General features: G+C 37.4%; 1 protein-coding gene, 1 long non-coding RNA gene and 1 other non-coding gene across 3 annotated transcripts in view; 2 read left to right on the top strand and 1 right to left on the bottom strand.

The window, feature by feature from the left end:
* LOC132541311 (uncharacterized) overlaps window positions 1–22,519 on the top strand; it is a 205,681-nt gene that overhangs the window by 93,364 nt on the left and 89,798 nt on the right. The window lies entirely within an intron of this gene.
* Window positions 1–22,519, top strand: part of SKIC3 (SKI3 subunit of superkiller complex) — a 104,670-nt gene that overhangs the window by 61,027 nt on the left and 21,124 nt on the right. The window contains exons 25-36 of the mRNA XM_060201183.1: window positions 646–714; window positions 4,066–4,140; window positions 4,806–4,947; window positions 7,089–7,182; window positions 8,527–8,604; window positions 9,065–9,189; window positions 10,062–10,185; window positions 13,295–13,516; window positions 14,459–14,531; window positions 16,039–16,092; window positions 16,256–16,367; window positions 21,846–21,974. Of these exons, the coding sequence (XP_060057166.1) occupies window positions 646–714; window positions 4,066–4,140; window positions 4,806–4,947; window positions 7,089–7,182; window positions 8,527–8,604; window positions 9,065–9,189; window positions 10,062–10,185; window positions 13,295–13,516; window positions 14,459–14,531; window positions 16,039–16,092; window positions 16,256–16,367; window positions 21,846–21,974 (1,297 nt within the window). The remainder of the gene's footprint in view (window positions 1–645; window positions 715–4,065; window positions 4,141–4,805; window positions 4,948–7,088; window positions 7,183–8,526; window positions 8,605–9,064; window positions 9,190–10,061; window positions 10,186–13,294; window positions 13,517–14,458; window positions 14,532–16,038; window positions 16,093–16,255; window positions 16,368–21,845; window positions 21,975–22,519) is intronic.
* LOC132541532 (U4 spliceosomal RNA) lies at window positions 1,944–2,078 on the bottom strand. Its single transcript, XR_009552679.1, has one exon. It is a non-coding gene; the product is annotated as a U4 spliceosomal RNA (small nuclear RNA).

The following is a 22,519-nucleotide window of genomic DNA, read 5'->3' as shown; positions in this document are numbered from 1 at the left end:
TGAGAAAACTATATAAAGAGGTTTATAATAATAATACATAAATAAATAAAAGCAGTAAACCTTTGGGGTGCTTGCTCTCTTTCTGGGAAATAAAAAAAAATTCTTCCTTATAGAAAAAAAGTCTTTAATGTGCCCATGTGAATCATCTTAATATTTCCTAGTTGCTTAATGCAGTTTTATGTTGAGCAGTCTTTTAAGTACAATGCCAAGTGCATGTCTCAGTTCTCATTGGTTTGTTCCTATCAAGCCAGAAAGTTTAAAGAATATAGGGAAATAAATATAATTTTATCTAATTATTTCCTTCAAACTTCTGATTAGTGACTGGATGGTTGGTCAAAAATTCTACAGATTTGTAGTAAACACCCATGTTTTTCCCTTTTGGGATAGAGATAGGGAATTTTGGGTTCAAAAATCCTACGTCTATAAAGAAACTTTCACCTAGGACTGCCCTAAGACATTATAGTTAAAGCACTGTTTTAATCATTGCTGATTATGCTTAAGCAGTGAAGTTTTATATATATATATATTTATGTTGACAAGTCTGACTTCTTATGTTTCTTTTAACAAAGAATTTGTTGTATTAAGTTTATAAAATGATTAACATAACATTTTTTTATACCTCCCCCTGTACTTTTTCTTTTCTAGCAATCTCATGAAGCTTTCAAAATGGCTCAGTCCCTTGATCCATCTTATTTAATGTGCTGGATTGGACAGGTAAGATATATAACATATTATGCATTAATACATCTATTTCTGTAAAGAACACAGTATAAATTGACATAAGAATCCTACTCCTACTAATATTTATAACTGTGATAATAATGATTGCAGGGAAACTGAGATCTTTGTGCCAGTCACTATGCTAGGCTTTAATATATATATGTAATTTAATGAGAGAGAGGGAAAACCAGAGTACTACTAAGTTCTTGCTTCTGGTAATGCTGGACTTCTTCTTTTTTTAATATTTATTTTTATTCCCTTTTGTTGCCCTTGTTGTTTTATTGTTATTGGATAGGACAGAGAGAAATGGAGAGAGGAGGGGATGACAGAGAGGAGAGGAAGATAGACACTTGCAGACCTGCTTCACCGCCTGTGTAATAAACCCCCTGCATGTGATCCTTGTGCTGGTCCTTGCCTGCCTGCACTTAACCCACTGTGCTACCACTCAACTCTCTTCTCCTCCTCCTCCTCCTCCTCCTCCTCCCCCTCCCCCTCCCTCTCCCCTTCCCCTCCCTCTCCCCCTCCTCCTCCTCCTTCTTCTTCCTCCTTCTCCTTTTTCCTCTTCTTCTTCCAGTTTATCTTTCATCAGCCCTTTGAAATAGCTGTTTAACTATAGAAGTAAAAATTGAAATTTAGAGATTTTACATATTCTGTAGAAGGCCATATAGCTTTGACTTGGGGGAGCTTTGAAATCCATCAGTTCAATATTATTATGCTTAAAAAAATAAACCTAGATCTCTGTTATTGAAACTATGTGTGCCTATCCCCCCACTGAACATTTACAAAGATAATTTTGATTATTTTATTTTTCATTATTTTTTAAAATAAATTATATTTGATTTGGTTCTTGTTATTATTGCCCCTTGTTGCCCCTGTTTAGGTTTTGATACCACCAAATAGCCATCAAAATACTCAATTGGTAGTTTAAGTCTGTCACTGACTGGTTATTTTAGCTTAACATATCACTAACAGGAGTCCTTTTCCTCCTTAAAAAGGAATGGGATTAGACTAGGTTGCATTGAAAATCTGGTCTATGTGAGAAATTGCAGTGAAAGACTTAAATGTTTGATTGTTATAGTTCAAGAATTCAATTATAACCCATATCAAAATCCATGACACAGGGTTTTTAGATATCTGAGATTATATATATATAATATATAATATAATATTATATAACAGATAATATATTATATAATATATATAATATATATATATTATATCAGTCTCCATAGAGACTGTCAAAAATTGCCAGTGCTGACTATATTTCAAGTTGTCATGGTGGGGTATTCGGAAAAGTTTTCAATTAGCACTAATCGCGCCTCAGATAAACCTCATTGGCTGCGATACTGTGCAAAGCTGAGATGTACTTTTAATTCTTTAGTTTGATCTAATTAATTGTTGGAATAAGCAGAATTAGAAAGGCAAAGTCCAAACTCCTATTTCCATGATGATGACTCTGTTAGTCTAGGAAATTCACTGGGTAAAGAGTCTAATAGGCTCATCTAAATAACTTAATGTTCCTATGTTCCTAAAAATAAGTTAATTCACAAGGAACCTAGCAGATTTATTTAAAATGATAGCAACAGAAATGAAACTTAATTTCTTAATATTAGTATGGATGATAAAATAGCTATTTCTTATGAAAGACAGATGTCTTTCAGAATTATTTTACTTATCACATAGCTTTTGTAAAATCAGCTGTATACATATATTTAAAATCCTGCATCTGTTGTAAAAAGTAAACATGTTGAGACTCTACCCTAGTGTATAGAAACTAGATAACTAGGGATGTAGACCTTTTTTTAAAAAAAATAGTTATTTACATTTTTTAATTGTTGTTGGAGTTATTGTTGTTATTGATGTTGTCATTGTTGGATAGGACAGAGAGAAATGGAGAGAGGAGGGGAAGACAGAAAAGAGAGAAAGACAGACACCTGCAGACCTGTTTCACTGCCTGTGAAGCAACTCCCCTGCTGGTGGGGAGCAGGGGGCTCAAACCAGGATCCTTAGCTGGTCCTTGTGCTTGTCGCCACATGCGCTTAACCTGCTGTGCTACCTCCTGATTTCCAATACTTATTTACTTTTAATGAAAGATATACACAGAGAGAGAGGGAGAGAGAGAGATCTTGACAGACAAAGAGACAGAGATAGACACCTGAGCACTGCTCAGCTCTGACTTATGGTAGTGCTAGGGATTGAACCTGGGACATCAGAGCATTGGGCATGAAAGTCTTTTGCAGAACCATTATGCTGTTGCCCCAGTGCCAGGAGAGCCTGAGGGTGCTTCTTCCCGAGCAAGTGCTCTCTGGGTTGGAGAGAACTCAACTGGAGCCAACCTAGGATGCTGCGTGGGAGAGGGATCAGGAACTCGTGCCGGGCTAGCATCGCAGGAGAGAGACTCTGGGACTCTCGGAGCCGGAAGGCAATCCCAAGTGTGTGTTTATCAGAAGAGCAGCTCGCCAATTTATGCTTGCCAAGTAGGGTGAAAACAGGATGTGATGCAGAGTGAAAAGAGAGTGATGAAAATCAGGGTGTGTCTAGGAGAGGGGTTGGAGCCAAAAGAGAGTTTGAACCAATGGGGATTAAACCAATGCCCTGTAGGAAGGGCGGTTCTTAGTTAACAGTGGTTATGTAAATAGACTGCAGCGTTGAGTAGGGGGAAGCTGGCGTACTGCCCAACACCCCAGCTCTACAGACATCTTTTAAAAATGCTAACAGGTGAGGAGCTGAATGGGCACACACATTACCATGCACAAGCATCCGGGTTTCAGTCCTTGCTCTTCACCTGCAGAAGGGAAGTTTCATGAGTGGTGAAATGTTCTACAGGTGTCTCTTTTTTCCCCTGTCTCCCCGTCCCTTCTTAATTTCTCTCTGTCCTATCAAAGAAAAAAAGAAAAAAAAAATAGCCACCAGGAACGGTGGATTTGTCACAAAGGCATCGAGCCTCCATGATAACTCTGGTGGCAATAAAAGTAAAAAGTTACCCAGGTCAATCTGAAGTGTCCCTGTGATTAAGAACCTTACTTCCAATAAAAAACAAACCAAGAGTAAGAAGGAAGGAGAAAAGTGGAATCGTTCCAGTAGTGTTTTGCGAAATGTGTGTGGATTATTGCACCATTGCCTGATTGCAGTTAGACTTCTAATAGTATCTGTCATTTATAGTCCAGTTAACCTCATCATTGTGTCTTCTGAACAGTGGGCATTTTATAGGCAACTTAGAGAAGAAGTTAACATTGCATTTGAAGTACAGACAAAAGTAAATCTTCAGTTCTTTCAGACAGTTTCATTTATGACTTTTCCTCTTACGCATATTAAGAATCTTTCTTTTCTTTTTTCCTTTTATAGGCTCTTATTGCAGAGACAGTTGGAAGTTATGACACCATGGACCTCTTCAGGCATACTACAGAACTCAGTATGCATGTAAGAATTTGTACATCCCTCTTGGGAGTTTGTTAATGAAATATTATTTTTATTGAGACAATGGACGGTGTTATCAGATGTTAATGATAGCAGTTGGCACTTGGAACAGATAAACTATCTTTAATGAACTTTTCATTTTCATCTTTCAAGAACGGATGACTAAATCATAGTGGGATTTAGTATATATAGAAGAAAAACAAGCCGTGTAGAGTAAAAGTAAGGAGCCTAGAAAAAAGAGCATGCGATAAAGACTGGACGTACTGGAATTTTCTATATTATTTATGAAAGAACTCTTTTTTTTTTTTTGATAGTTATTAACTTTCTTATGGGAATGATTCTGAGAAGCTTCCCACCTGCGGGTAGAACTTGGGGGCTTAAACCCAAGTCCTTGCACACCATAATGTGTGCACTAAATCATGTGTGCCATTACCTGGTCCCCTGGAGCTAGTGACATAAACTTGTTCTCTGCTGTGTTATAGCCTAGTGAACCTGCATTTAAAGGCATGCGTAATTAATTGACTGAAAGAAAACTGATGTAGTATTTGCTTACTGAAGTGTGCACTGTTTCATTTCTTTAAGTTTACTGTTATTGTTTATTACCCAGTGTCCTCTTTGATAACTTTGGCTTTTTTTTTTTTATGTTTTGTCTTTGGCTTTTATAAAAGACGGAGGGAGCAATAGGTTATGCCTACTGGGTGTGTACCACATTGCAAGATAAAAGCAACAGGGAGACAGAACTGTACCAGTACAACATCCTCCAAATGAATGCTATTCCAGCAGCACAGGTTGTTCTGAGCAAATACATAGGTAAGGTATTTGTTCGATCATAGTGAGATAGTTGAGTAACTGTTGAAATCATTTGAATTAGTTAACTCTTAATCCATTATTAGTGTTCCTGGAGATACAATTTTCTTTTTTCTCTTCCCAGTGGCCCAAACAGCCATCCAAAAAGCTATTTGTTTTCATGAGAGATAAAACATACCTGAGTACTGCTTAGCTCTGGTTGGTTAGGGGCACAGGGCCTTAGGAATAAAAGTTTGGTGTACTGCCTGTGCTGTGTCACTTGCTTCATTCCCACCCACCCCCACCCAATAGTCTACTTTTTAAACTTTAGGAAAAACCTTTATTTAAAAAAATTTTTTATTAGTGATTTAATAATGATTGACAAGATTGTGGGATAAGAGCGATACAATTCCATACAATTCCCACCACCAGAGTTCGAAAGCACTTTTTTTTTTTTTTTTTTTCAATTTCTTAAGAGGCAGAGAGAAAGCACAGTGGGCGGGGGCTGGGCTCAAACCCGGGTCGCACACATGGCAAAGCTGTGCACTATCCAAGTGAGCTATTTCTTCTGCCCTAGGGAGAATTTTTAAAGGGTGGCAAAATTATTGTTACCTAATAATCTCTCTCTCCCTTCTTCCTTTCTTTCTACCATAGCACTATTCATCTCTGGCTGATGGTAGTGTCAGGTATTGAACCTGGGACTTTAGAGTCTCAGGCCTATTTAGATCAGATATTTTTGTGTTTTTTTTTTCCCCTTTGTACATTAGTAGATAGTAGATACATTTTTTTTTGGTTTATTGGTGTGTTTACCTTTTAAATTTTATATTAGTGATTTAATATTAATTTACAAAATTATAAGGTAGCAAGGGTACAATTTCACACTTTTCCCACCCCCAGAGTTCTGTGTCCCCATTTCCTCCACTGGAAACTGCAGTTCTCCCAAGATCACAGATAGAGGTTGACGCTTCCTTCTGTAACTGTCTATATTTATATATATTTTTTGCCCATTTTTTCTATGGATCTGCCTTCTCTTCCTACTACTTCTGAGTGTGCTTCCCATTTATTTATTTGTTTATTTTTTCCCTCTCATCTTTCTCCGGGTCCTGATGGAACTGGAGTTCAGAGCCCTCTATTCACCTTTCCCTAACATGTATCCCTCTGGGAATATGGTTCAGAATTCTTTTTGGGGTGTAGAAGGTGGAAGGTCTGGCTTCTGTTATTTCTCCTCTGCTGGAGATGGGCATTGTCAGATCGATTCATACCCCCAGCCTGTTTCTATCTTTCCCTAGTCAGCTAGGACTCTGGAAAGTTGAGGTTCTGGGACACATTGGTGAGGTGATTGTCCAGAGAGTTCAGGATGAAATTTTAGTAGCATCCACAACTTGGTGGCTTTGGCTTAGTGAGTTTCTGGAGAGAGCTAGGTTGTACTGAGTTCTCAGGTAACTTTTTGTTGTCTTTTTCTTGTTTATCAGGAGCGCGATCTGAAATGGCTCCTGCTCTATTGCTCCTACTCCATAGCCACACCTTACTTTTAAGAAAGGGGCAGAAAGATTAGGGTCAGAATACACGGCTGTCTTTGCAGTGCTGGGAATTGAGCCCATAGGCTCATGCATTCTGCATATGCAAATCCTGGGCTTCACCAGTAAGACAGCTCTCCAGCCTACATGATTTTATTTGACATTCAAGTTTCAAAATACTTCGTTGAAAGTGCTCTAATTATTCTCGGCTTCTAGCGGGCAGTGCTACTAATTCAAATTAAAAAAAGAAAAAAGAAATTGTAAGAGATCTACTTAGAGAAATTGACGCTAAATTCAATTACAGGAAGGCTTAATTGATTAGCCAAAGATATGACTAGCCCTATGAATATCATGAGTAGTTTTTAGCACTAGCTACAATTTCAAATTATTATATCTTTAGAGTTAAGAATGTTTATGCTTTGAAATGGAGAAAACTTATGTAGTTGTAAATGTTATTCAGTAATTTAAGAGTTTTAAAGTAATTGCTGGTATTTTGTAGTCAAGATAAGGTCAAACAATTATTGTTAACAGTTCCAGTAATCTGGGTAAATAATCTGGTATTTATGATATTAGAAAAATCACGCATTAAAGTTTTATAAACAGGACTTGTGTGCCATGTGTTTTACAAAGATATTTTCTAATTTCCAGAAAGAATTCAGAATTATGCTCCAGCTTTCACAATGCTGGGTTACTTAAATGAGCATCTCCAACTGAAAAAGGAAGCAGCAGATGCATACCAAAGGTAAGCTCTACTTTGAATTGAAGTGTGGACCTTAATTGTCTTTCTCCCTCTCTCTTCCCCCTCCCTCCCAATCGCTCTCTGTCTCTAGCAAAAAGAAAGAAAGAAAGAAGAAAAAAGAAGGGAGAGAAAGAAAAAGAGAGAGAAAGAAAGAAAGAAAAAAGATGGAAGGAAGGAAGGAAGGAAGGAAGGAAGGAAGGAAGGAAGGAAGGAAATGTTGTTAGGAGAGGTGTAGACACCAAGCACCCAGTAGTAATCCTGGTGGCAGAAAACAGAAGATGACTATTGATTTTGTGGGTACTAAATGAAAGAAGACCTGATTGCTTAATCTTTGAAGCCATCATTATCCTTAAAATAAGCAGGTATTTAAAAGAAGTCTTATCAGATGGAAAAAATAATCGAGAAGTCCCAAACATTCTGCCAGATATTTTATGGGTTTCTTTGTAGTTCTGATGATTAATCACTAGCTACTACTAGAGGCTATGGAAAAACCACAATTCTATTTCTTTTCATGTAATAGTAAACATCAGTAAATGAGTTTATATATGCTGGAATGGAAGGCGACAGTGAACAGAATGTGTAAGCAGACAGCTGTAGACTAATTCCTGCCTATGGGGTATGTACAGTAATTGAGTCTAATACTTGGTGACATCTTTGACTTATTATGACTATCAACCTTTCTTGACTATCAGTCCTTATTTTCTGTTTTTTTAAAAATTATTTTTATATTTATTTATTTATTCCCTTTTGTTGTCCTTGTTGTTTCATTGTTGTAGTTATTATTGATGACGTCGTTGTTGCATAGGACAGAGAGAAATGGAGAGAAGAGGGGAAGACAGAGAGGGGGAAGAAAGACAGACACCTGCAGACCTGCTTCACTGTCTGTGAAGCGATTCCCCTGCAGGTGGGGAGCCGGGGGCTCGAACCGGGATCCTTACGCCGGTCCTTGCGCTCTGCACCATCTGCTCTTAACCCGCTGCACTACCGCCTGACTCCCCCCTTATTTTCTTTCTTAAAGAAGTATTTAACACTTAAACTTACAAATTAGGTATACATTTAACCAGAGGTATGTCTAGTTTTTGATATAATACTGTCAGGCTTCAGAGTGACCCTTAGGACAGAGGTGGGGTCTACTAGCATGTATTTTGTGGATGTGTGGAATTGTGCCCCTGAGACAGCACAGTCTTTCTTGTAAAGCAGCATTTCTTCAATAATAAAAAAGAAAGAAAGAAAAAAGAAAATGAAAACCAAAATTTATAGATTCATTTGAGAATGAAATGTAAAAGAATGTATACATACACTACAAGGTTTTAAAATGCCGTATCATTTTTTTTTTTCCTTTTTAAGGGCAATTTTATTGCAACAGACTGCAGAAGACCAGGATACATATAATGCTACAGTTAGAAACTATGGCAGATTGTTATGGTAGGCATACCTTTTTCATTTATTTGGTACATCTGTCTATTTATTCAATTATAACTTGAGATTTTAATTCTAATTTGTTTAAAAGATAGATACTTTGTTGGTATGGAAATACTCCTGAAATCTGATAATTTTGTATAACGGTGTTAAGTCACTCATAAAAACATTAACATAAATAATCCCAGCAACAAAAGAGGCCACAGCAGAACCAATTTAGTAGAACTGGTCATTTTTGCAAGTAATTTAAAGGAGACTAAGTGTTAAATCAGCCTAGCATGTTCTTCAGGTGGCATTTAAGTTTTATACATATAATTGTATTGTCTTATACAGAGACTTAACATAGATAAAATAGATGAAGGTGTTCAAAAGATAATATAATATAAATATAATAATAACTATATTTTGGTAGTATTAGCCGAAATTCTTTTCGTATTAAAAGTAAATTATGTTTTTTGCTTCTTAGTTCCATTGGTGAGTGTGATAAAGCTATCGAGGCTTTTAAGTCTACACCCCTTGAAGAGTTAGAAGACATTATCGGTTTTGCATTGGCTTTATCTACGAAAGGTCTATATAAAGAGAGCAGCAAAGGTGAGTGTATTGCTTGAAGCTCAAGAACACATCTTGCTTTCTGACAAGGTAAAATTTAATCATGTGGAGCTGACTGACAGAAATGGATACGGGATTGCAGTGTTTATTACAATCTGACTACAAGTAAAGTACAATACTAGAAATATTTTTTTTATTCACTCATAGCACTTTATAATGATGAAATGTAAAAGTTTACTGAGAGTTAGCTTAATTAGATGAGGGAAGGGAGACTCAAGGTAGCTTATGTGAAAGCAAGTGCTTAATACTATACCTTGCTTAAAGGTGGATTTCTGATAAGTGAAGAAGACCTCAACTGTATCTCTGGAAAAAAATGTTTATTAAGTGCATCTCCATATGTATGGGCTTAACCTGTATGTATGCAACTCACCCTAAGGCTTCTGCTTAATGGGGTTGCTGCTTTGCACATGGGAACTTCGGCGATTCCTCGAGGTCTGAAGGCCTGAAGGCACTTTCCTCAGAGACAGTGACTCAGACCTCCCTCTATAGTCTGAAGACAGAAGTTGGATAGCTCACTTGGGTGGTGTGCAAGTTTGTCATATGTGTGATCTAGGTTCTGCTGTGGCCTCTTTTATTCTCTCTATGCCTCTGCGCCTCTCTGTGTCTAAAAAAAAAAAAAAGCTGGGTAACATCAAATAATAATTCTAATGATATCCCCAGGTTCACCTTGGAATATGGAGTAAGTCAAATGAACTAGTTAGAAAGTTTTACTGCATCTGTTTGAAAACAAGGGAACAGTAGGGATAGTTTTAGTTAACATTTTTGAAAAAATAATCAGAATAGGAAGAACCTCACAGTTGGTAATTTAGGACTGCTTTTATATTGTTTTGTTTTTATTTCCACCTATGTAACAGCCTATGAAAAAGCCTTGTCTGTTGTCAAATCTGAACAAGATAAAGCCCATATATTGACAGCTTTGGCAATAATGGAGTATAAACAAGGAAAAATGGATGTAGCTAAGACATTGCTATTTAAATGGTATGTATTATTGACATCAACATTTAACATTACCAGATAAACAGTGAGTTAAAATTTGGAACGATGTGAACAAGTTCTTAATGTTTTAGAAACCTTTTGCTACATGAAGTTTGGCTGTGGGTATAGTGAGTTGTACATAGGCACACATACACTATACTATAAAATCTTATAATTTTGAAAGTTAGTGTTAAGCTAATTAAAAATAAGAGGCAAAGTGAAAGAATCTGATTATCCTGGTTCTGAACAGTCACAGGTGAAGTTAACAATAAGAGCTTAAAACCTAGCTCTGGAGCAATTAATCTTTCAAAGCCACCCTGTACTCTCTGTGTACTTCTCTCTTCCTTTTTAATATTTTTATTTATTTATTAATGAGAGGGAAAGAGGGAGAGAAAAAGAACAAGACATCATTCTGGTAATGTGCTGCCAGGGTTCGAACTCATAACCTCATGCTTAAGAATCCAGTTCTTATACAGGTCTTTGCGGTTCGCACCATGTGTGCTGAACCCACTGCTCTACCACACAAACCCCCAAGAATCCAGTCCTTATCCACTGTGCCACTTCCTGGACCACAATGTATTTTTCCCTTAAGGGATAATCGAATGCTTAATTTAGTGAGAGCTTATAATTTTAGTGAGGGCAGTTGTAACTAGTTTGTGTCCTGGGCTCGGATCTACAGAGATTTTCTTCTTCCCTTTTCAAATTAACAGAATAGAATAAAACTCATTTCAAATTGAATTCTTTTTTTTTAATTACACCAATATAACTTGTAATCATCAATATAACTTGCAGGGGTTTTTTCTGTATTTTTAGAGTATTGTTATATAGTGTTTTTTCACTTCTTGGAGTTTTTTTCTTTTGACTATGCTGACTTTAATTTCTTCAAAATTATATATACTATTGGATAGCTATTATCAGTGAATGCTTTTTTGACATTTCCCATTGTCTAAACCCTCATATCACAGAATTTTCCTATGTCCTGTATTAAGTTGCCTTCCCACTAGAGGAAGATTATACCTCTCTCCCTTGCCTATTAGATGATAATAATTCTTAATCATTGTGAAAGCCTGAAATTATCTTTTATAGATCTCTAAATCCACCACCCCCCATCTTAATGTGGGAGGAGGGAGGTGACTAGATAGTACTTTTTGAGAACCCTTCTCTAGGCTAAGCTTTATGTATTATTTATTTCTTGTGATACTTTTGTGCTATCTTGGTGAAAATCATTTCTTGTAAAATAAATAATTTTGTCTCTCCTTCCTTGCAGTTTGAGAAAAACCAAAGGTAATTTTAAAATTAAAAAGAATCTTGTCACTTGATGTGAATACAGCCACAGCATGCACAATAGGGCTATGTAAAAAATCTTCAAGGAGGGGCCAGGTGGTGACACACACACACACACACACACACACACACACACACACACACACACACACACACACACACACACACCATGAGCAAGGCTCTGGGTTCAAGCCCTTTACTCCCTACCTGCAGAGAGGATGCTTCATGAGCGGTGAAGCGGGTCTGTAGTTGTCTTTCTTTCCTTCTCCCTCTCAATATCCCCTTCCCTTTCAATTTATCTGTCCTGTCAAATAAAAATAAAGTAGAAAGAAAAGGAAAAAATAAATAAAGGAAGAAATGGCTGCCTGGGGTGGATTCGTAATGCTGGCACTGAGCCCCGGTGGTTTTCCTGGTGGCAAAAAACAAACAAACAACAACAAAAAACCTTCAGAGATCTGACTTTTGCAGAATAGGAATAATAGGTGCTAGTGTATGATTATAGTTATCAAGGGCAAAAGCAACCACAAATTAGATACATTAGATGGATCTTGTGCCATGGTTTAAAGTAGTAAAAATCTCCAAATCACCTGGAACATTGTGCCATAGCAGAAAAATAATGCAATAGAATCTAACCTTTTCCCTCTTCCCCTCTGAGAAGAAAATCTTTTATCATATTTTATGTTGGTGGTTCCAGGATTAGTTATTATGGCAGATAAATGTTTTTTCCCCCATTTCTCTTATCATCTTACACTTAATGAACTTTATTTAAAACATTTTGAGTCACTAAAATGTTTTTGACAACACCTTTGCTGTGTTACGGTCCACCACCTGTAATGATTATTACAAGTTTTGCTAGGTTTGTTGAGAGGTGAGTTATTCTTCATTAAATTAATAAGGGAAATTCATGAAAGGCTGGTCTGGTAATGGCCAACCCCTTGGTTTTTATGTGTCTTACACTGTTTTTATGGCTCCTTCACATTTGAATACTAGTCTAGCAGAGTAAAGTATGTGTGATGTTTACATACAAAGTTTATATTTTCTGTAAATTTTATCAGCCCTCAAAATTGGAATGTGGTGATATGGTTACAGCTTGCTATTATAGAAAGCTCTGGTTTCACTACCACTAGCCTTGCTGAAGATCATGAAAATTAATATATTACACTTGAGGACTTTTCATGTTTATTATCTTCTAGGATTTTATTGAGACTAAATATTGTAGGGAAATTATTCTTATTATTTACTTAGGGTTGAACCCAAAGAGGTTGATTTACTGTTATCATTGCCATTTTTTACTTGTGATTAGTAGTGGGTTGCAAGATTGTAAAAGTACAGTGCATAGTTCCACATTTTCACCCACCACCAAGTTTCTTTGTCCTCACCCTCCCTAAGATAACTACCATAATTCTCACAAAGTCTTAGAAACAGTCTCACTATCTTTCTTTCCTTCCTTCTTTCCTTTTTGGCTTTCTCTTGTAAGTTAATATATATGTCACTTCTCTCTCTAGATGTCACATGAGTGAAACTACCTAGCAGATGTCTTTGATCTCAAAGATGCTGATTTTATTTGTTTTATAAATGCAGATGTAACCAGAGATGAAAGTTGACTATTGCTGCTCTGAAAGTGCTTTAAACTTTTGACTACTTCAGACATTTGAGACAATTGTACCTAGAAGTTAAGCAATTTGGTAGTATGTCAGCCTCCAAAAACTGAACTTAATTTGGTGAATCTTTAAGTAAATGGCTTTATCTACTAAATGTTGACTATGTTTTAACAGTTTTAGTCTGTTTACTATACTTGTGGTCAATCTGCACTTAAATCCATCTACAGCTCTATCTTAAAAGAACCAACCACAGAAAGCCTTCAAGCTCTATGTGCTCTAGGATTGGCAATGCAGGATGCTACTCTGTCAAAAGCAGCACTTAATGAATTACTGAAACACAGCAAACAGAAAGACAGTAATTATCAGAGGTGCCTTCTTACTTCAGCCATTTATGCACTGCAGGGCCGTAGTGTGGCAGTGCAGAGACAAGTATGCAAAGCTGTTCACAGGTAAAGTTTGTACTTCTATACTTGGGGTTTGATTAAATTTGGTGAGGTTCCTCTTCACGTCTGCACCATAAAAAGATAAAATGATAGACATGTACTTGGAAACCAACTTGTGAGTTTAGGAAATTGGACATAGGATCAAGTGATTATAGAGAAAAGAAGTTTGCTTTTATTCAACTTAAAGCTCAAATTTTATTTTAGTCTGAATGCCCGTATTAGTTAATTAATTAGTTAATCTCTTTTTTAAAATATTTTTTATTTATTTTAATGAGAGAGATAGAGAAAGATATAGAGAGAAGGAGAGAGAGAAAGAGAGAGAGAAAGAGAGAGAGAAAGACAAGAGTACTGCTCAGCTCAGGCTTATGGTCATGCTGGGAATTGAACCCGGGACCTTGGAGCCTCAGGCATGAAAGTTCTTTTGCATAACCATTATGCTGTCTCCCCATCCCCTTATTAGTTAATTCTCAAGCACAATTTTGTCAGTTTATTGTACTGGCCAGTTTGGTTTTTAGGAATTTTTGAACCATTAAATATTGACTAAAATTAAAACTTGGAAAATAAAAAGCTGTTATCAGTAATAAGAAATGATTATTTTCAGCAGTAAAATATCTACAGAATTTTTTTTTCCTTTTGTAGGTCTCATATATATGTATTTTCTTTGAATACAGCTTATTAAAATTCCCTCCTTAGCTAGATATCTAAGTTTCCTTAGCTCTCATGGATTTGTGGTCATTTCTTAACTTTTCCTGATTTTCATAAGGATCTATCTTCTAATAAAGGAGTTATGACATATTTTCTAAAAAAACCAGATCATTTCAGCCATAAATGTATGATTAATATGAACTTGTTTTTAGATGTCTAAAGTGTTTTAAGCTTTGTAACCACCTATACTGTCTTTGTGATGAACTCCTGTCTCTAAGTGATCCTCTCTTGGTGATTCTCTAGTAACCCAGCTGATCCAGCTCTCTGGTCTCTGTTGTCCCGGGTGGTTTCTCAATATACTCAACAAAATGCAAAAGTGAGTAGTGTTCTGAATGTCTGCAAATATATATATACTGATAATGGTAGACAATATAATTTGAAGGGGTGGCATTTATGTTCTAGAAAATAATTCAGTCAGTGACTTTTTTTTTGCCTCCAGGGTTATTGCTGGGGCTCAGTGCCTGCACCATGAATCCACTGCTCCTGGAGACCATTTTTTCCCCCTTTTGTTGCCCTTGTTGTTGTAGCCTTGTTGTGGTTATTATTGTTATTGTTGATGTCATTTGTTGTTGGATAGGACAGAGAGAAATGTAGAGAGGAGGGGAAGACAGAGAGGGGGAGAGAAAGATAGACAACTGCAGACCTGCTTTACTGCCCGTGAAGCAACTCCCCTGCAGGAGGGGAGCCAGGGGCTCGAACCGAGATCCCCACGCTGGTCCTTGTGCCCCCTCGCCACGTGTGCTTAGCCCACTGCACTACCGCCTGACCCCCGACTTCTTTTTTTTATAACCAAATTTGCCATTAGTCATTCAAAGGCAGTACACTGAATTTCTTCATGCACTGTTGTACTGTTCTTATAGAAGACACAAAGAAGTAGGTGGACTTTTTTTTTTTTGGTAACACATACATATTATGCCAATGGATTTGTGATAAAGTTATGACTGTAATTTTGCCATTTAGTATTAACATGAAAGATAAACTCTACAGCCCCTTAAAGATAACAAAATTAGAACCTGCCAGTGTCTAAAAATGTAAATCCAAACGTAAAGTCACCCATGCTCTATAAAAAGGACCATATACTTTCAGTTAATAACAGTCAAATATTTTGAAAAGTCTTTATTTTGGGGACTGAACAGTGGTACACCTGGTTGAATGCACACATCACCATATGCAAGGGCCTGGGTTTGAGCCCTCACTCCTCCCTCACCTGCAGAAGGGATGCTTCATGAACATTGAGACACATCTGCAAGTTTCTACCTTCTTCTCTCCCTCTCTGTCTTCCCTGTCCCTCACTCTTTCCCTTTCTCCGTCTCCCCCCTCTCACCCTTTGTTTCTCTCTCTCTCTCTCTTTTGCTTTCTTCCTCTATTTTTTTTCTCCAAGGTTATTGCTGGAGCTCGGTGCCTATACTATGGGTCCACTGGTCCTGGTGATCATTTTTTTCATTCCTTTTGTTTTTGGTTAGGACAGAGAGAAATTGAGGGAAGAGTGGAAGATAGAAGGATAGACACCTGCAGACTTGCTTCAGTGCTTTCGAAGCTTCCTCCCTGCAGGTGGGGAGCGGGTACTCAAACCCGGATCCTTACACCGCTCCTTGTGCATAATTACTAGTTCTATGTGTGCTTAACCGGGTGTATCAGTGTCTACCCCCTACCCTCTCTTTCTCTCTTTCCCTCCCTATCTCTCTCTCTATCTACTCCCCCCCCCAATTTCTCTCAGTCTCAACAAATAAGTAAAATATTAAAAGGGGATATATGTTATCACTCTTAATTTATTACTTCATGAAAAGTTACCTATTTACCTAATCATATATTTTCTATTTTAGGGAGGTGCTATAGCAGGAAGGGTAGCTCACATTCTGGACTCAGATCATGGAAAGGTTAGTTTTTCTTAGCACAGCGGAAATCTTTTTAAATTATCTTGATGAAAGAATAGAATCATCTTTCCTTTTGGGTTTAGGGGGCCACATATAATATTACTCTTTGAAAATCATAGAGTTATAAAGAGAATTAATGTCCTTTTTTTTTTTTTCACCCAAATAGAAGGCATTACTCTACACTGCAGTAAACCAGTTGGCTCTGGGATGCAGTTCAGCAGAAGATGGAAAAAATACTGCATTAAAGACCATTCAGAAAGCAGCGCTTCTTTCTCCAGGTGAATATAGTATCCATTTCACTGATTCACATTTTCTCATTCTTTTATTTGTAACGTACAGAAGCAAAGTGAATATTTTCTTGTTGTTGTTGTTATTGTCCTCCTCCTCCTCCTCCTCTTCCTCCTCTTCCTCCTCTTCCTCCTCTTTCTTTTTCTTTTATTGCCACCAGGGTTATTGCATGGGCTCTATGCCAACACTAGGAACCTACCACTCCTGGTGGCCATTTGTTTCCTTTATTCTTTTTTTTTTTTTTTTCCCCTGTTGTAGTTGATAGGACAGAGAGAAAGGAGAGGGAGAGAGGAAAGATATCTGTAGACCTGCTTCACTACTGGTAAAGCTTCTTCCCCCCCTCCCAACTGGTGGGGAGCAGGTTCTTGAACCTGGTGACTAACGTGTGCACTCATCTGGGTGTGCCACTGCACGGCCCCCGAAAGTATTTTCATGAAATTAAATGGGAATTTCAGGAAAGTATTTTAAAGATCTGTTTATTACTTGATTACCTACTTAACTACTGACAATGAAGATATAGTCAGTTGTTGAAGAAGGTCAGAAGCAGTATTTGTTTAAAGAAACTTTATGGCTTTTTATCAAAAATCTAAATCATATATTTTCAAGAGCTATTTTTTTTTCTTTTCTCCTGTTTTTCATCAGCCTGCTTTAAGTAGGTTTACCTACAGCTGCCAAATTATTTCACCACACAGATTCAGTTCTCCTTAAGTGTTGTTAGCTTCTTGGATAGCAGAGTTATGTTATTTGTAATAATTGTTAGAAATGCCAGGGTGAGGTGATAAGGCTTCCCCTGATCTAATTTCTCAGCTCTTACCAGCTGTGCTATGTATATATTCCATCAACTCCGAGGGTGGTAAACATTTTTGTATGGTTAATCACTTTCCATTATTACCATGACTGAAGAAATGCCATAGCGTACTGGTTGCCCCATTCTGAGAGTTGTGAGAGGTTCATTTTTACATATTTGTTAATATAAAATAGGAATAATAAACAGTTTTCTCCGATCACTTCTCATAGTAGATCACAGTGCTACTAGTTTTGTTCAGAAACTGTTGGGAAATAAATTGTACAAAGCACAAAGGTTGCGTGTAATAAAATTGTAAAGATTCTAACAAATTGGAAAATATCTAGCATTTCAAAGATACTTTTAAAAAATATTTTTAATCCATTTGTTGGATAGAGAAAGAAACTGAGATGGAAGGGAAGATTAAGAGGGAGAGAGAGATGTCTGCAGCACTGTTTCATCATCTGTGAAGCTTTCCCCGACAGGTGGGCACTGGGGGCTTAAACCTGGGTCCTTGCACACAGCAGTAACCTGTGCCTGGTCATGTGTGCCACCACCTGGGCCCTGGAGATTATTTTCTAAAACAAGCAAGCAGACCAATATCCTACCATTATTCCAGGTTTTTTGTTTGTTTGTTTCTTTTTGTGGAGGTGGAGTTTCATACATGAGTAATTTCATCACTCCTGGCCATTTTTCATTTAGCTGGGGGCTGGGGAGGATACCACAAAACTATACCCCCGACACACACATTCTGTGGCAGTCCCACATCGTGCCAGGGCTGGACCTGCTGTGTGACCAATCCAGTGAACTATCATTCTGGCCTTTGTCATTTGTTTGTTTATTTATTTATTTATTTTCACTTTTGAAGTGGAACAAAAAGTGACTCTAAACATTGATTTTTATCTTGTTATGTAGTAGGCAGGATTCTAACTTGGGAAGATGTTCTCAAGCAAGTGGGCTGGGGTTTTCATTCACAAGTGTCTCTAGCACTGGTGTTGCATCAAACCAGTAATTGGAGATCACAGAATGACAAGCTTGGCTTGGGAAGTAAAGCCTTTCTTCCTGGTTCTGCTCCAACAGTCACTATAGAAACTATATAGGGAATTTAAGTCACTGATTATGCATGGAAAAGTTCATGCAATTCTTTGGCTGTAATGTCAGTTAAAAATGCTGTGAGCATTTTTAATATCTGTCCTCCCTCTCTAAATGTAAAATGCCCTTAAGACCTTAAAGAGGTTGAATCACACTCTCAGGATTAAGTCTGCTTAGAAACTAAATCCACTCTATTTGAAATAATAGGGTTTTAGACTTAATGGCACCTTGGTCTTCATCTGCTTCAGAAACTAAATCCACTCTATTTGAAATAATAGGGTTTTAGACTTAATGGCACCTTGGTCTTCATCTGCTTCACTTGACTGGTCTTAGAGGAAAATGTGTCCCAAGGAACAAAAAAAAAAAGTGACTTTGTGAGACCTAAAACTCCATCTCTAAGAACCAGGATTTTATCAGTATTAAAGTTAAGACTCTAAAATCTAAGGCTCAGGCTTTCATTATGTTAAAAGACAGATCTCATTATAAATTGTAGAGAATGGTAGTCATTTCCTTTTTCTGGAATCAGATAATGTCGTATTTAAAGTAAGGTTGTTATCGGAAACAGAAATTCCTTTTGCAATATGGAGTGTATTTAATTTTTTAATATATTTTTTTCTTTTTTAATTGTTTTTATTGGGGGAATTAATGGTTTACAGTAAATACACTTGTTGGTACATGTACAAAATTTCTTAGTTTTCTGAAGCTTGCCCCAGCCCAGGTCTTCCTCCCTCCCCACCATGCACTAAGGTCTAAAAGTGCCCTCCCATCCCCTATACCAGAGTTCTTTACTTTGGTGAAATACATCAAACTCAATTCAAGTTCTGCTTTGTGTTTACCATTTCTGTTCTTATTTCTCAATTTCTTTCCATGAGTAAGATTATCCCATATTCATCCTTTTCTTTCTGGCTTTTCTTTTCTCACTTAACATGATTCCTTCAAGCTCCATCCAAGATTAGGTGCAGAAGGTGAATTCATCATTCATAATAGCTGAGTAGGGTGGGAGTAGAAAGCATAATGATTATACAAAGAGACTCATGCCTGAGGTTCCAAAGTCCCAGGTTCAATCCCCCATACCACCATAAGCCAGAGCTGAGTAGTGCTCTGGTAAATAAATAAAGAAAGAAACAAACTAAAAATAAAGCAAAAAATAGTAACCGAGTAGCAGTCCATTGTGTATATATACCACAATTTTTTTTGAATATTTATTTTCCCTTTTGTTACCCTTTTTTTTTTTTTTTTATTGTTGTTGTAGTTATTATTGTTGTTATTGATGTCTTCGTTGTTAGATAGGACAGAGAGAAATGGAGAGAGGAGGGAAAGACAGAGAAGGGGAGAGAAAGATAGACACCTGCAGACCTGCTTCACCACCTGTGAAGCGACTCCCCTGCAGGTGGGGAGCCAGGGGCTGGAACCCAGATCCTTATGCTGGTCCTTGCTACCACCCGACTCCCTATACCACAACTTTTTTAGCCACTTCTCTGTTGTACACCTAGATTGCTTCCAGGTTTTGGCTATTACAAGTTGTGCTGCTATGAACTTAGGTATACACAAATCTCTTTGGATGACTGTATTTGATTCCTTAGGATAAATCCCTGGGAGAGGGATTGCTGGGTCATAGGGTAGGTCCATTTCTAACCTTTTAGACCGCTCTCCATGGCATTAGGCCAATTTTCATTCCCACCAGCAGTACAGGAGTGTTCCTTTACGCCTGAAATCTGTCCAACATTTATTGTTACTATCCTTTCTGATGTATGACATCCTCATGGGAGTGAAGTGGTATCTCCTTGTTGTCTTTCCATTTCTCTGACAGTCAATGACTTGGAGTATTTTTTCATATACTGACTTGGAGTATTTTTTCGTATGTCTTGGCTTTTTGGATCTCTTCTTTGCTGAATATTCTGTTCATATTGTCTCACCATTTTTGGATTTTTTTTTTTTAATGATGAGCTCTATATATTTTGCTATAATTGTTTCACTTGGAATGATAATGTGATATTCATTCTTGGTTTACAAAATATAATTACCCTTAGCTTTTTCTCTGATTCAGCTTTTTATTTTTTTTTTTTAAGACTTGAGAAGTTGGAGTGTGTTAGGCCCCAGAAATCATTGGTTCTGTCCCCAATACCACCTGTGTCAGAGCTGAGTAGTGCTCTGGTTTTCCTTCTCCTTTCTTTCTTTCTTTCTCTCTCTCTTTTTTTTTTTTGCCTCTCCCCCTGTCGGGCTGCTCCGCGGAGGAGAGATAGAGGAGATCCGGAGGGAAGAGGGAACACAAATCTTTATTCTAACGGGCACCTCAGAGTTGGATGAGAGTGCAGTGGTTCGGGCCACGTGGAGCTAGCAAAAATGGCTGCCTCGTGCAGCACCCTTCCCTGCGTCTAATCCCCGAGGTGAAAAGCGGGCAAGAGAGAGAGAGAGAGGCGGAAGTAGGAGGGCTTTATAGGGCAAAAACCTGGAGTGACGAGTCAGGACAGGATTGGTTGGGAAAGGCACTCCGAGAATATCCTATTAACTCTCTTGGGAACTGGCAATAACCTGAGGGGACAACATGGCAGTTGTGATTGCATCCCCCCACCACCCCTCTCTCCTTTTTCTCTCCCCTCTCATTCTTTCTTGCAATAAACATAAATATAATTATTTAAAGATCTGAGAAATTATGTTAGCTTGTTTTTCTTAAGACTGAGGCTTTAAAATAGGACCAGATCCTGGAGATGAGTATTTGTTTAATACTTGTTCTTGGTGTCCAGTGAAAGCGAATAGAATTGAGCCCGGGTTGTGGTATACCCGACCAAGTGCGCCTGTTGCTGTGCACAGGACCCAAGATCAAACCCCTGGTCCCCACCTGCAGGGGAAATTTTGAGGAGCAATGGTGTAGTGCTGCAGGTGTCTTTCTGTCTCTGCCCCTCTCGATCCCCCTTCCCTCTCAACTTTTTTCTGTCCTACCAAATAAAATGAATAACACTTTAAAAAATAATTTAAAGAATCCTTTAAGTAATAAAATTCTTAAAAGGATATGACTAGAATTAACTCTTTTATAATAGCATAGTACTTTTGGCTACTGATCTAAGCAGACATGGAAGAAATGCTCAGTAGAATATTTCTCATCTTTGGATGTATTTAGACAAAAATGGAAAATCTGGATTTTGTTGTTGTTTTGTGTTGTTGTTGTGTTTACTTTTGTTTTTGATGTAACACCGGGGGTTAACACATGTTTTTTATGCCACCACTCAGGTCCTCTTGGGGCTAGTTGTCTCATTTTTATTTGAAAGAGAGAAAGCAGAGAGAAAAGACATACCGTAACTTCACTCTGCCATCATTGGAATTTCCCCTGGTCATGTGTCTGGTGCTCCCAGTTGCTGCTGGGACTCTTATCCAGAGACTTACTTGCTGTGCTATGGGAGCTATGTTCTGGCCTCCAAATGTAAGGGTGAATATATCTCTTGAAAAATCAGTATCATTTAGTCGTCTGTTAAGAAAAGGGAATTTTTCTGGAGATGCTGTTAATTTTTTTATAAGCTCTGCTTCACTTTGGTAAGTATTCCCCCCCCCCCAAATATTAATTTTAGTAAGACTTCTAACTATTTTCTGTGTTTAGGTGATCCAGCTGTCTGGACTGGGCTAATGGCAGCTTGTTACGCTGATGATAAACTTGCCTTAATAAACAATACTCAGCCAAGGAGGATGGATTTATACTTGGCACTCTTATCTGCTGTTTCTGCTTCAGGTAAGTTTTAGAAAGCTTTTTATGCATAATAAAGTCAAGGTAAAGAATTTAGAAGACTTTTGCCAAAATACAGTGGGCAGAATAATTAGCCCTATACTAAAGGCTATTATGATGTCATATAACTAATAGTAAAAACATGTCTTGAGAAGATCAGGATGTTTTCGGGAAACTTAACTGCAAATTAAATAAACCACAGAACCATTTATAAAGACATATAGCAATCAACAAGGTAAAAATTTGACCATGTTTGGTATCTAGTTAAAACTTAATAGTCATGTAAAGAGGAAAAAGAAGAATCATTCATAATGAGAAGTAAAGTCATACACTAGAAACAGACCCACAAATGATAAAAATATCTTTAAATGCAACTAACCACTTAAGGCACTTATGACAGCAATGACACAAAGGCAAAGGAGGGGAAAATGGAAGCATTCATTGGTGACATTTTTATACAGTAAAAGATCTTTTACTAAAGGCATATACTAAGTTGATGATGAATATTTAAGTAAGTTGATGATGAATATTTAGAACCTTGAAGTATATGC

This window comes from Erinaceus europaeus, chromosome 11 (assembly GCF_950295315.1).
Source record: "Erinaceus europaeus chromosome 11, mEriEur2.1, whole genome shotgun sequence".
NCBI lineage: Eukaryota > Metazoa > Chordata > Mammalia > Eulipotyphla > Erinaceidae > Erinaceus > Erinaceus europaeus.
This window is presented reverse-complemented; position numbering and strand designations above follow the sequence as displayed.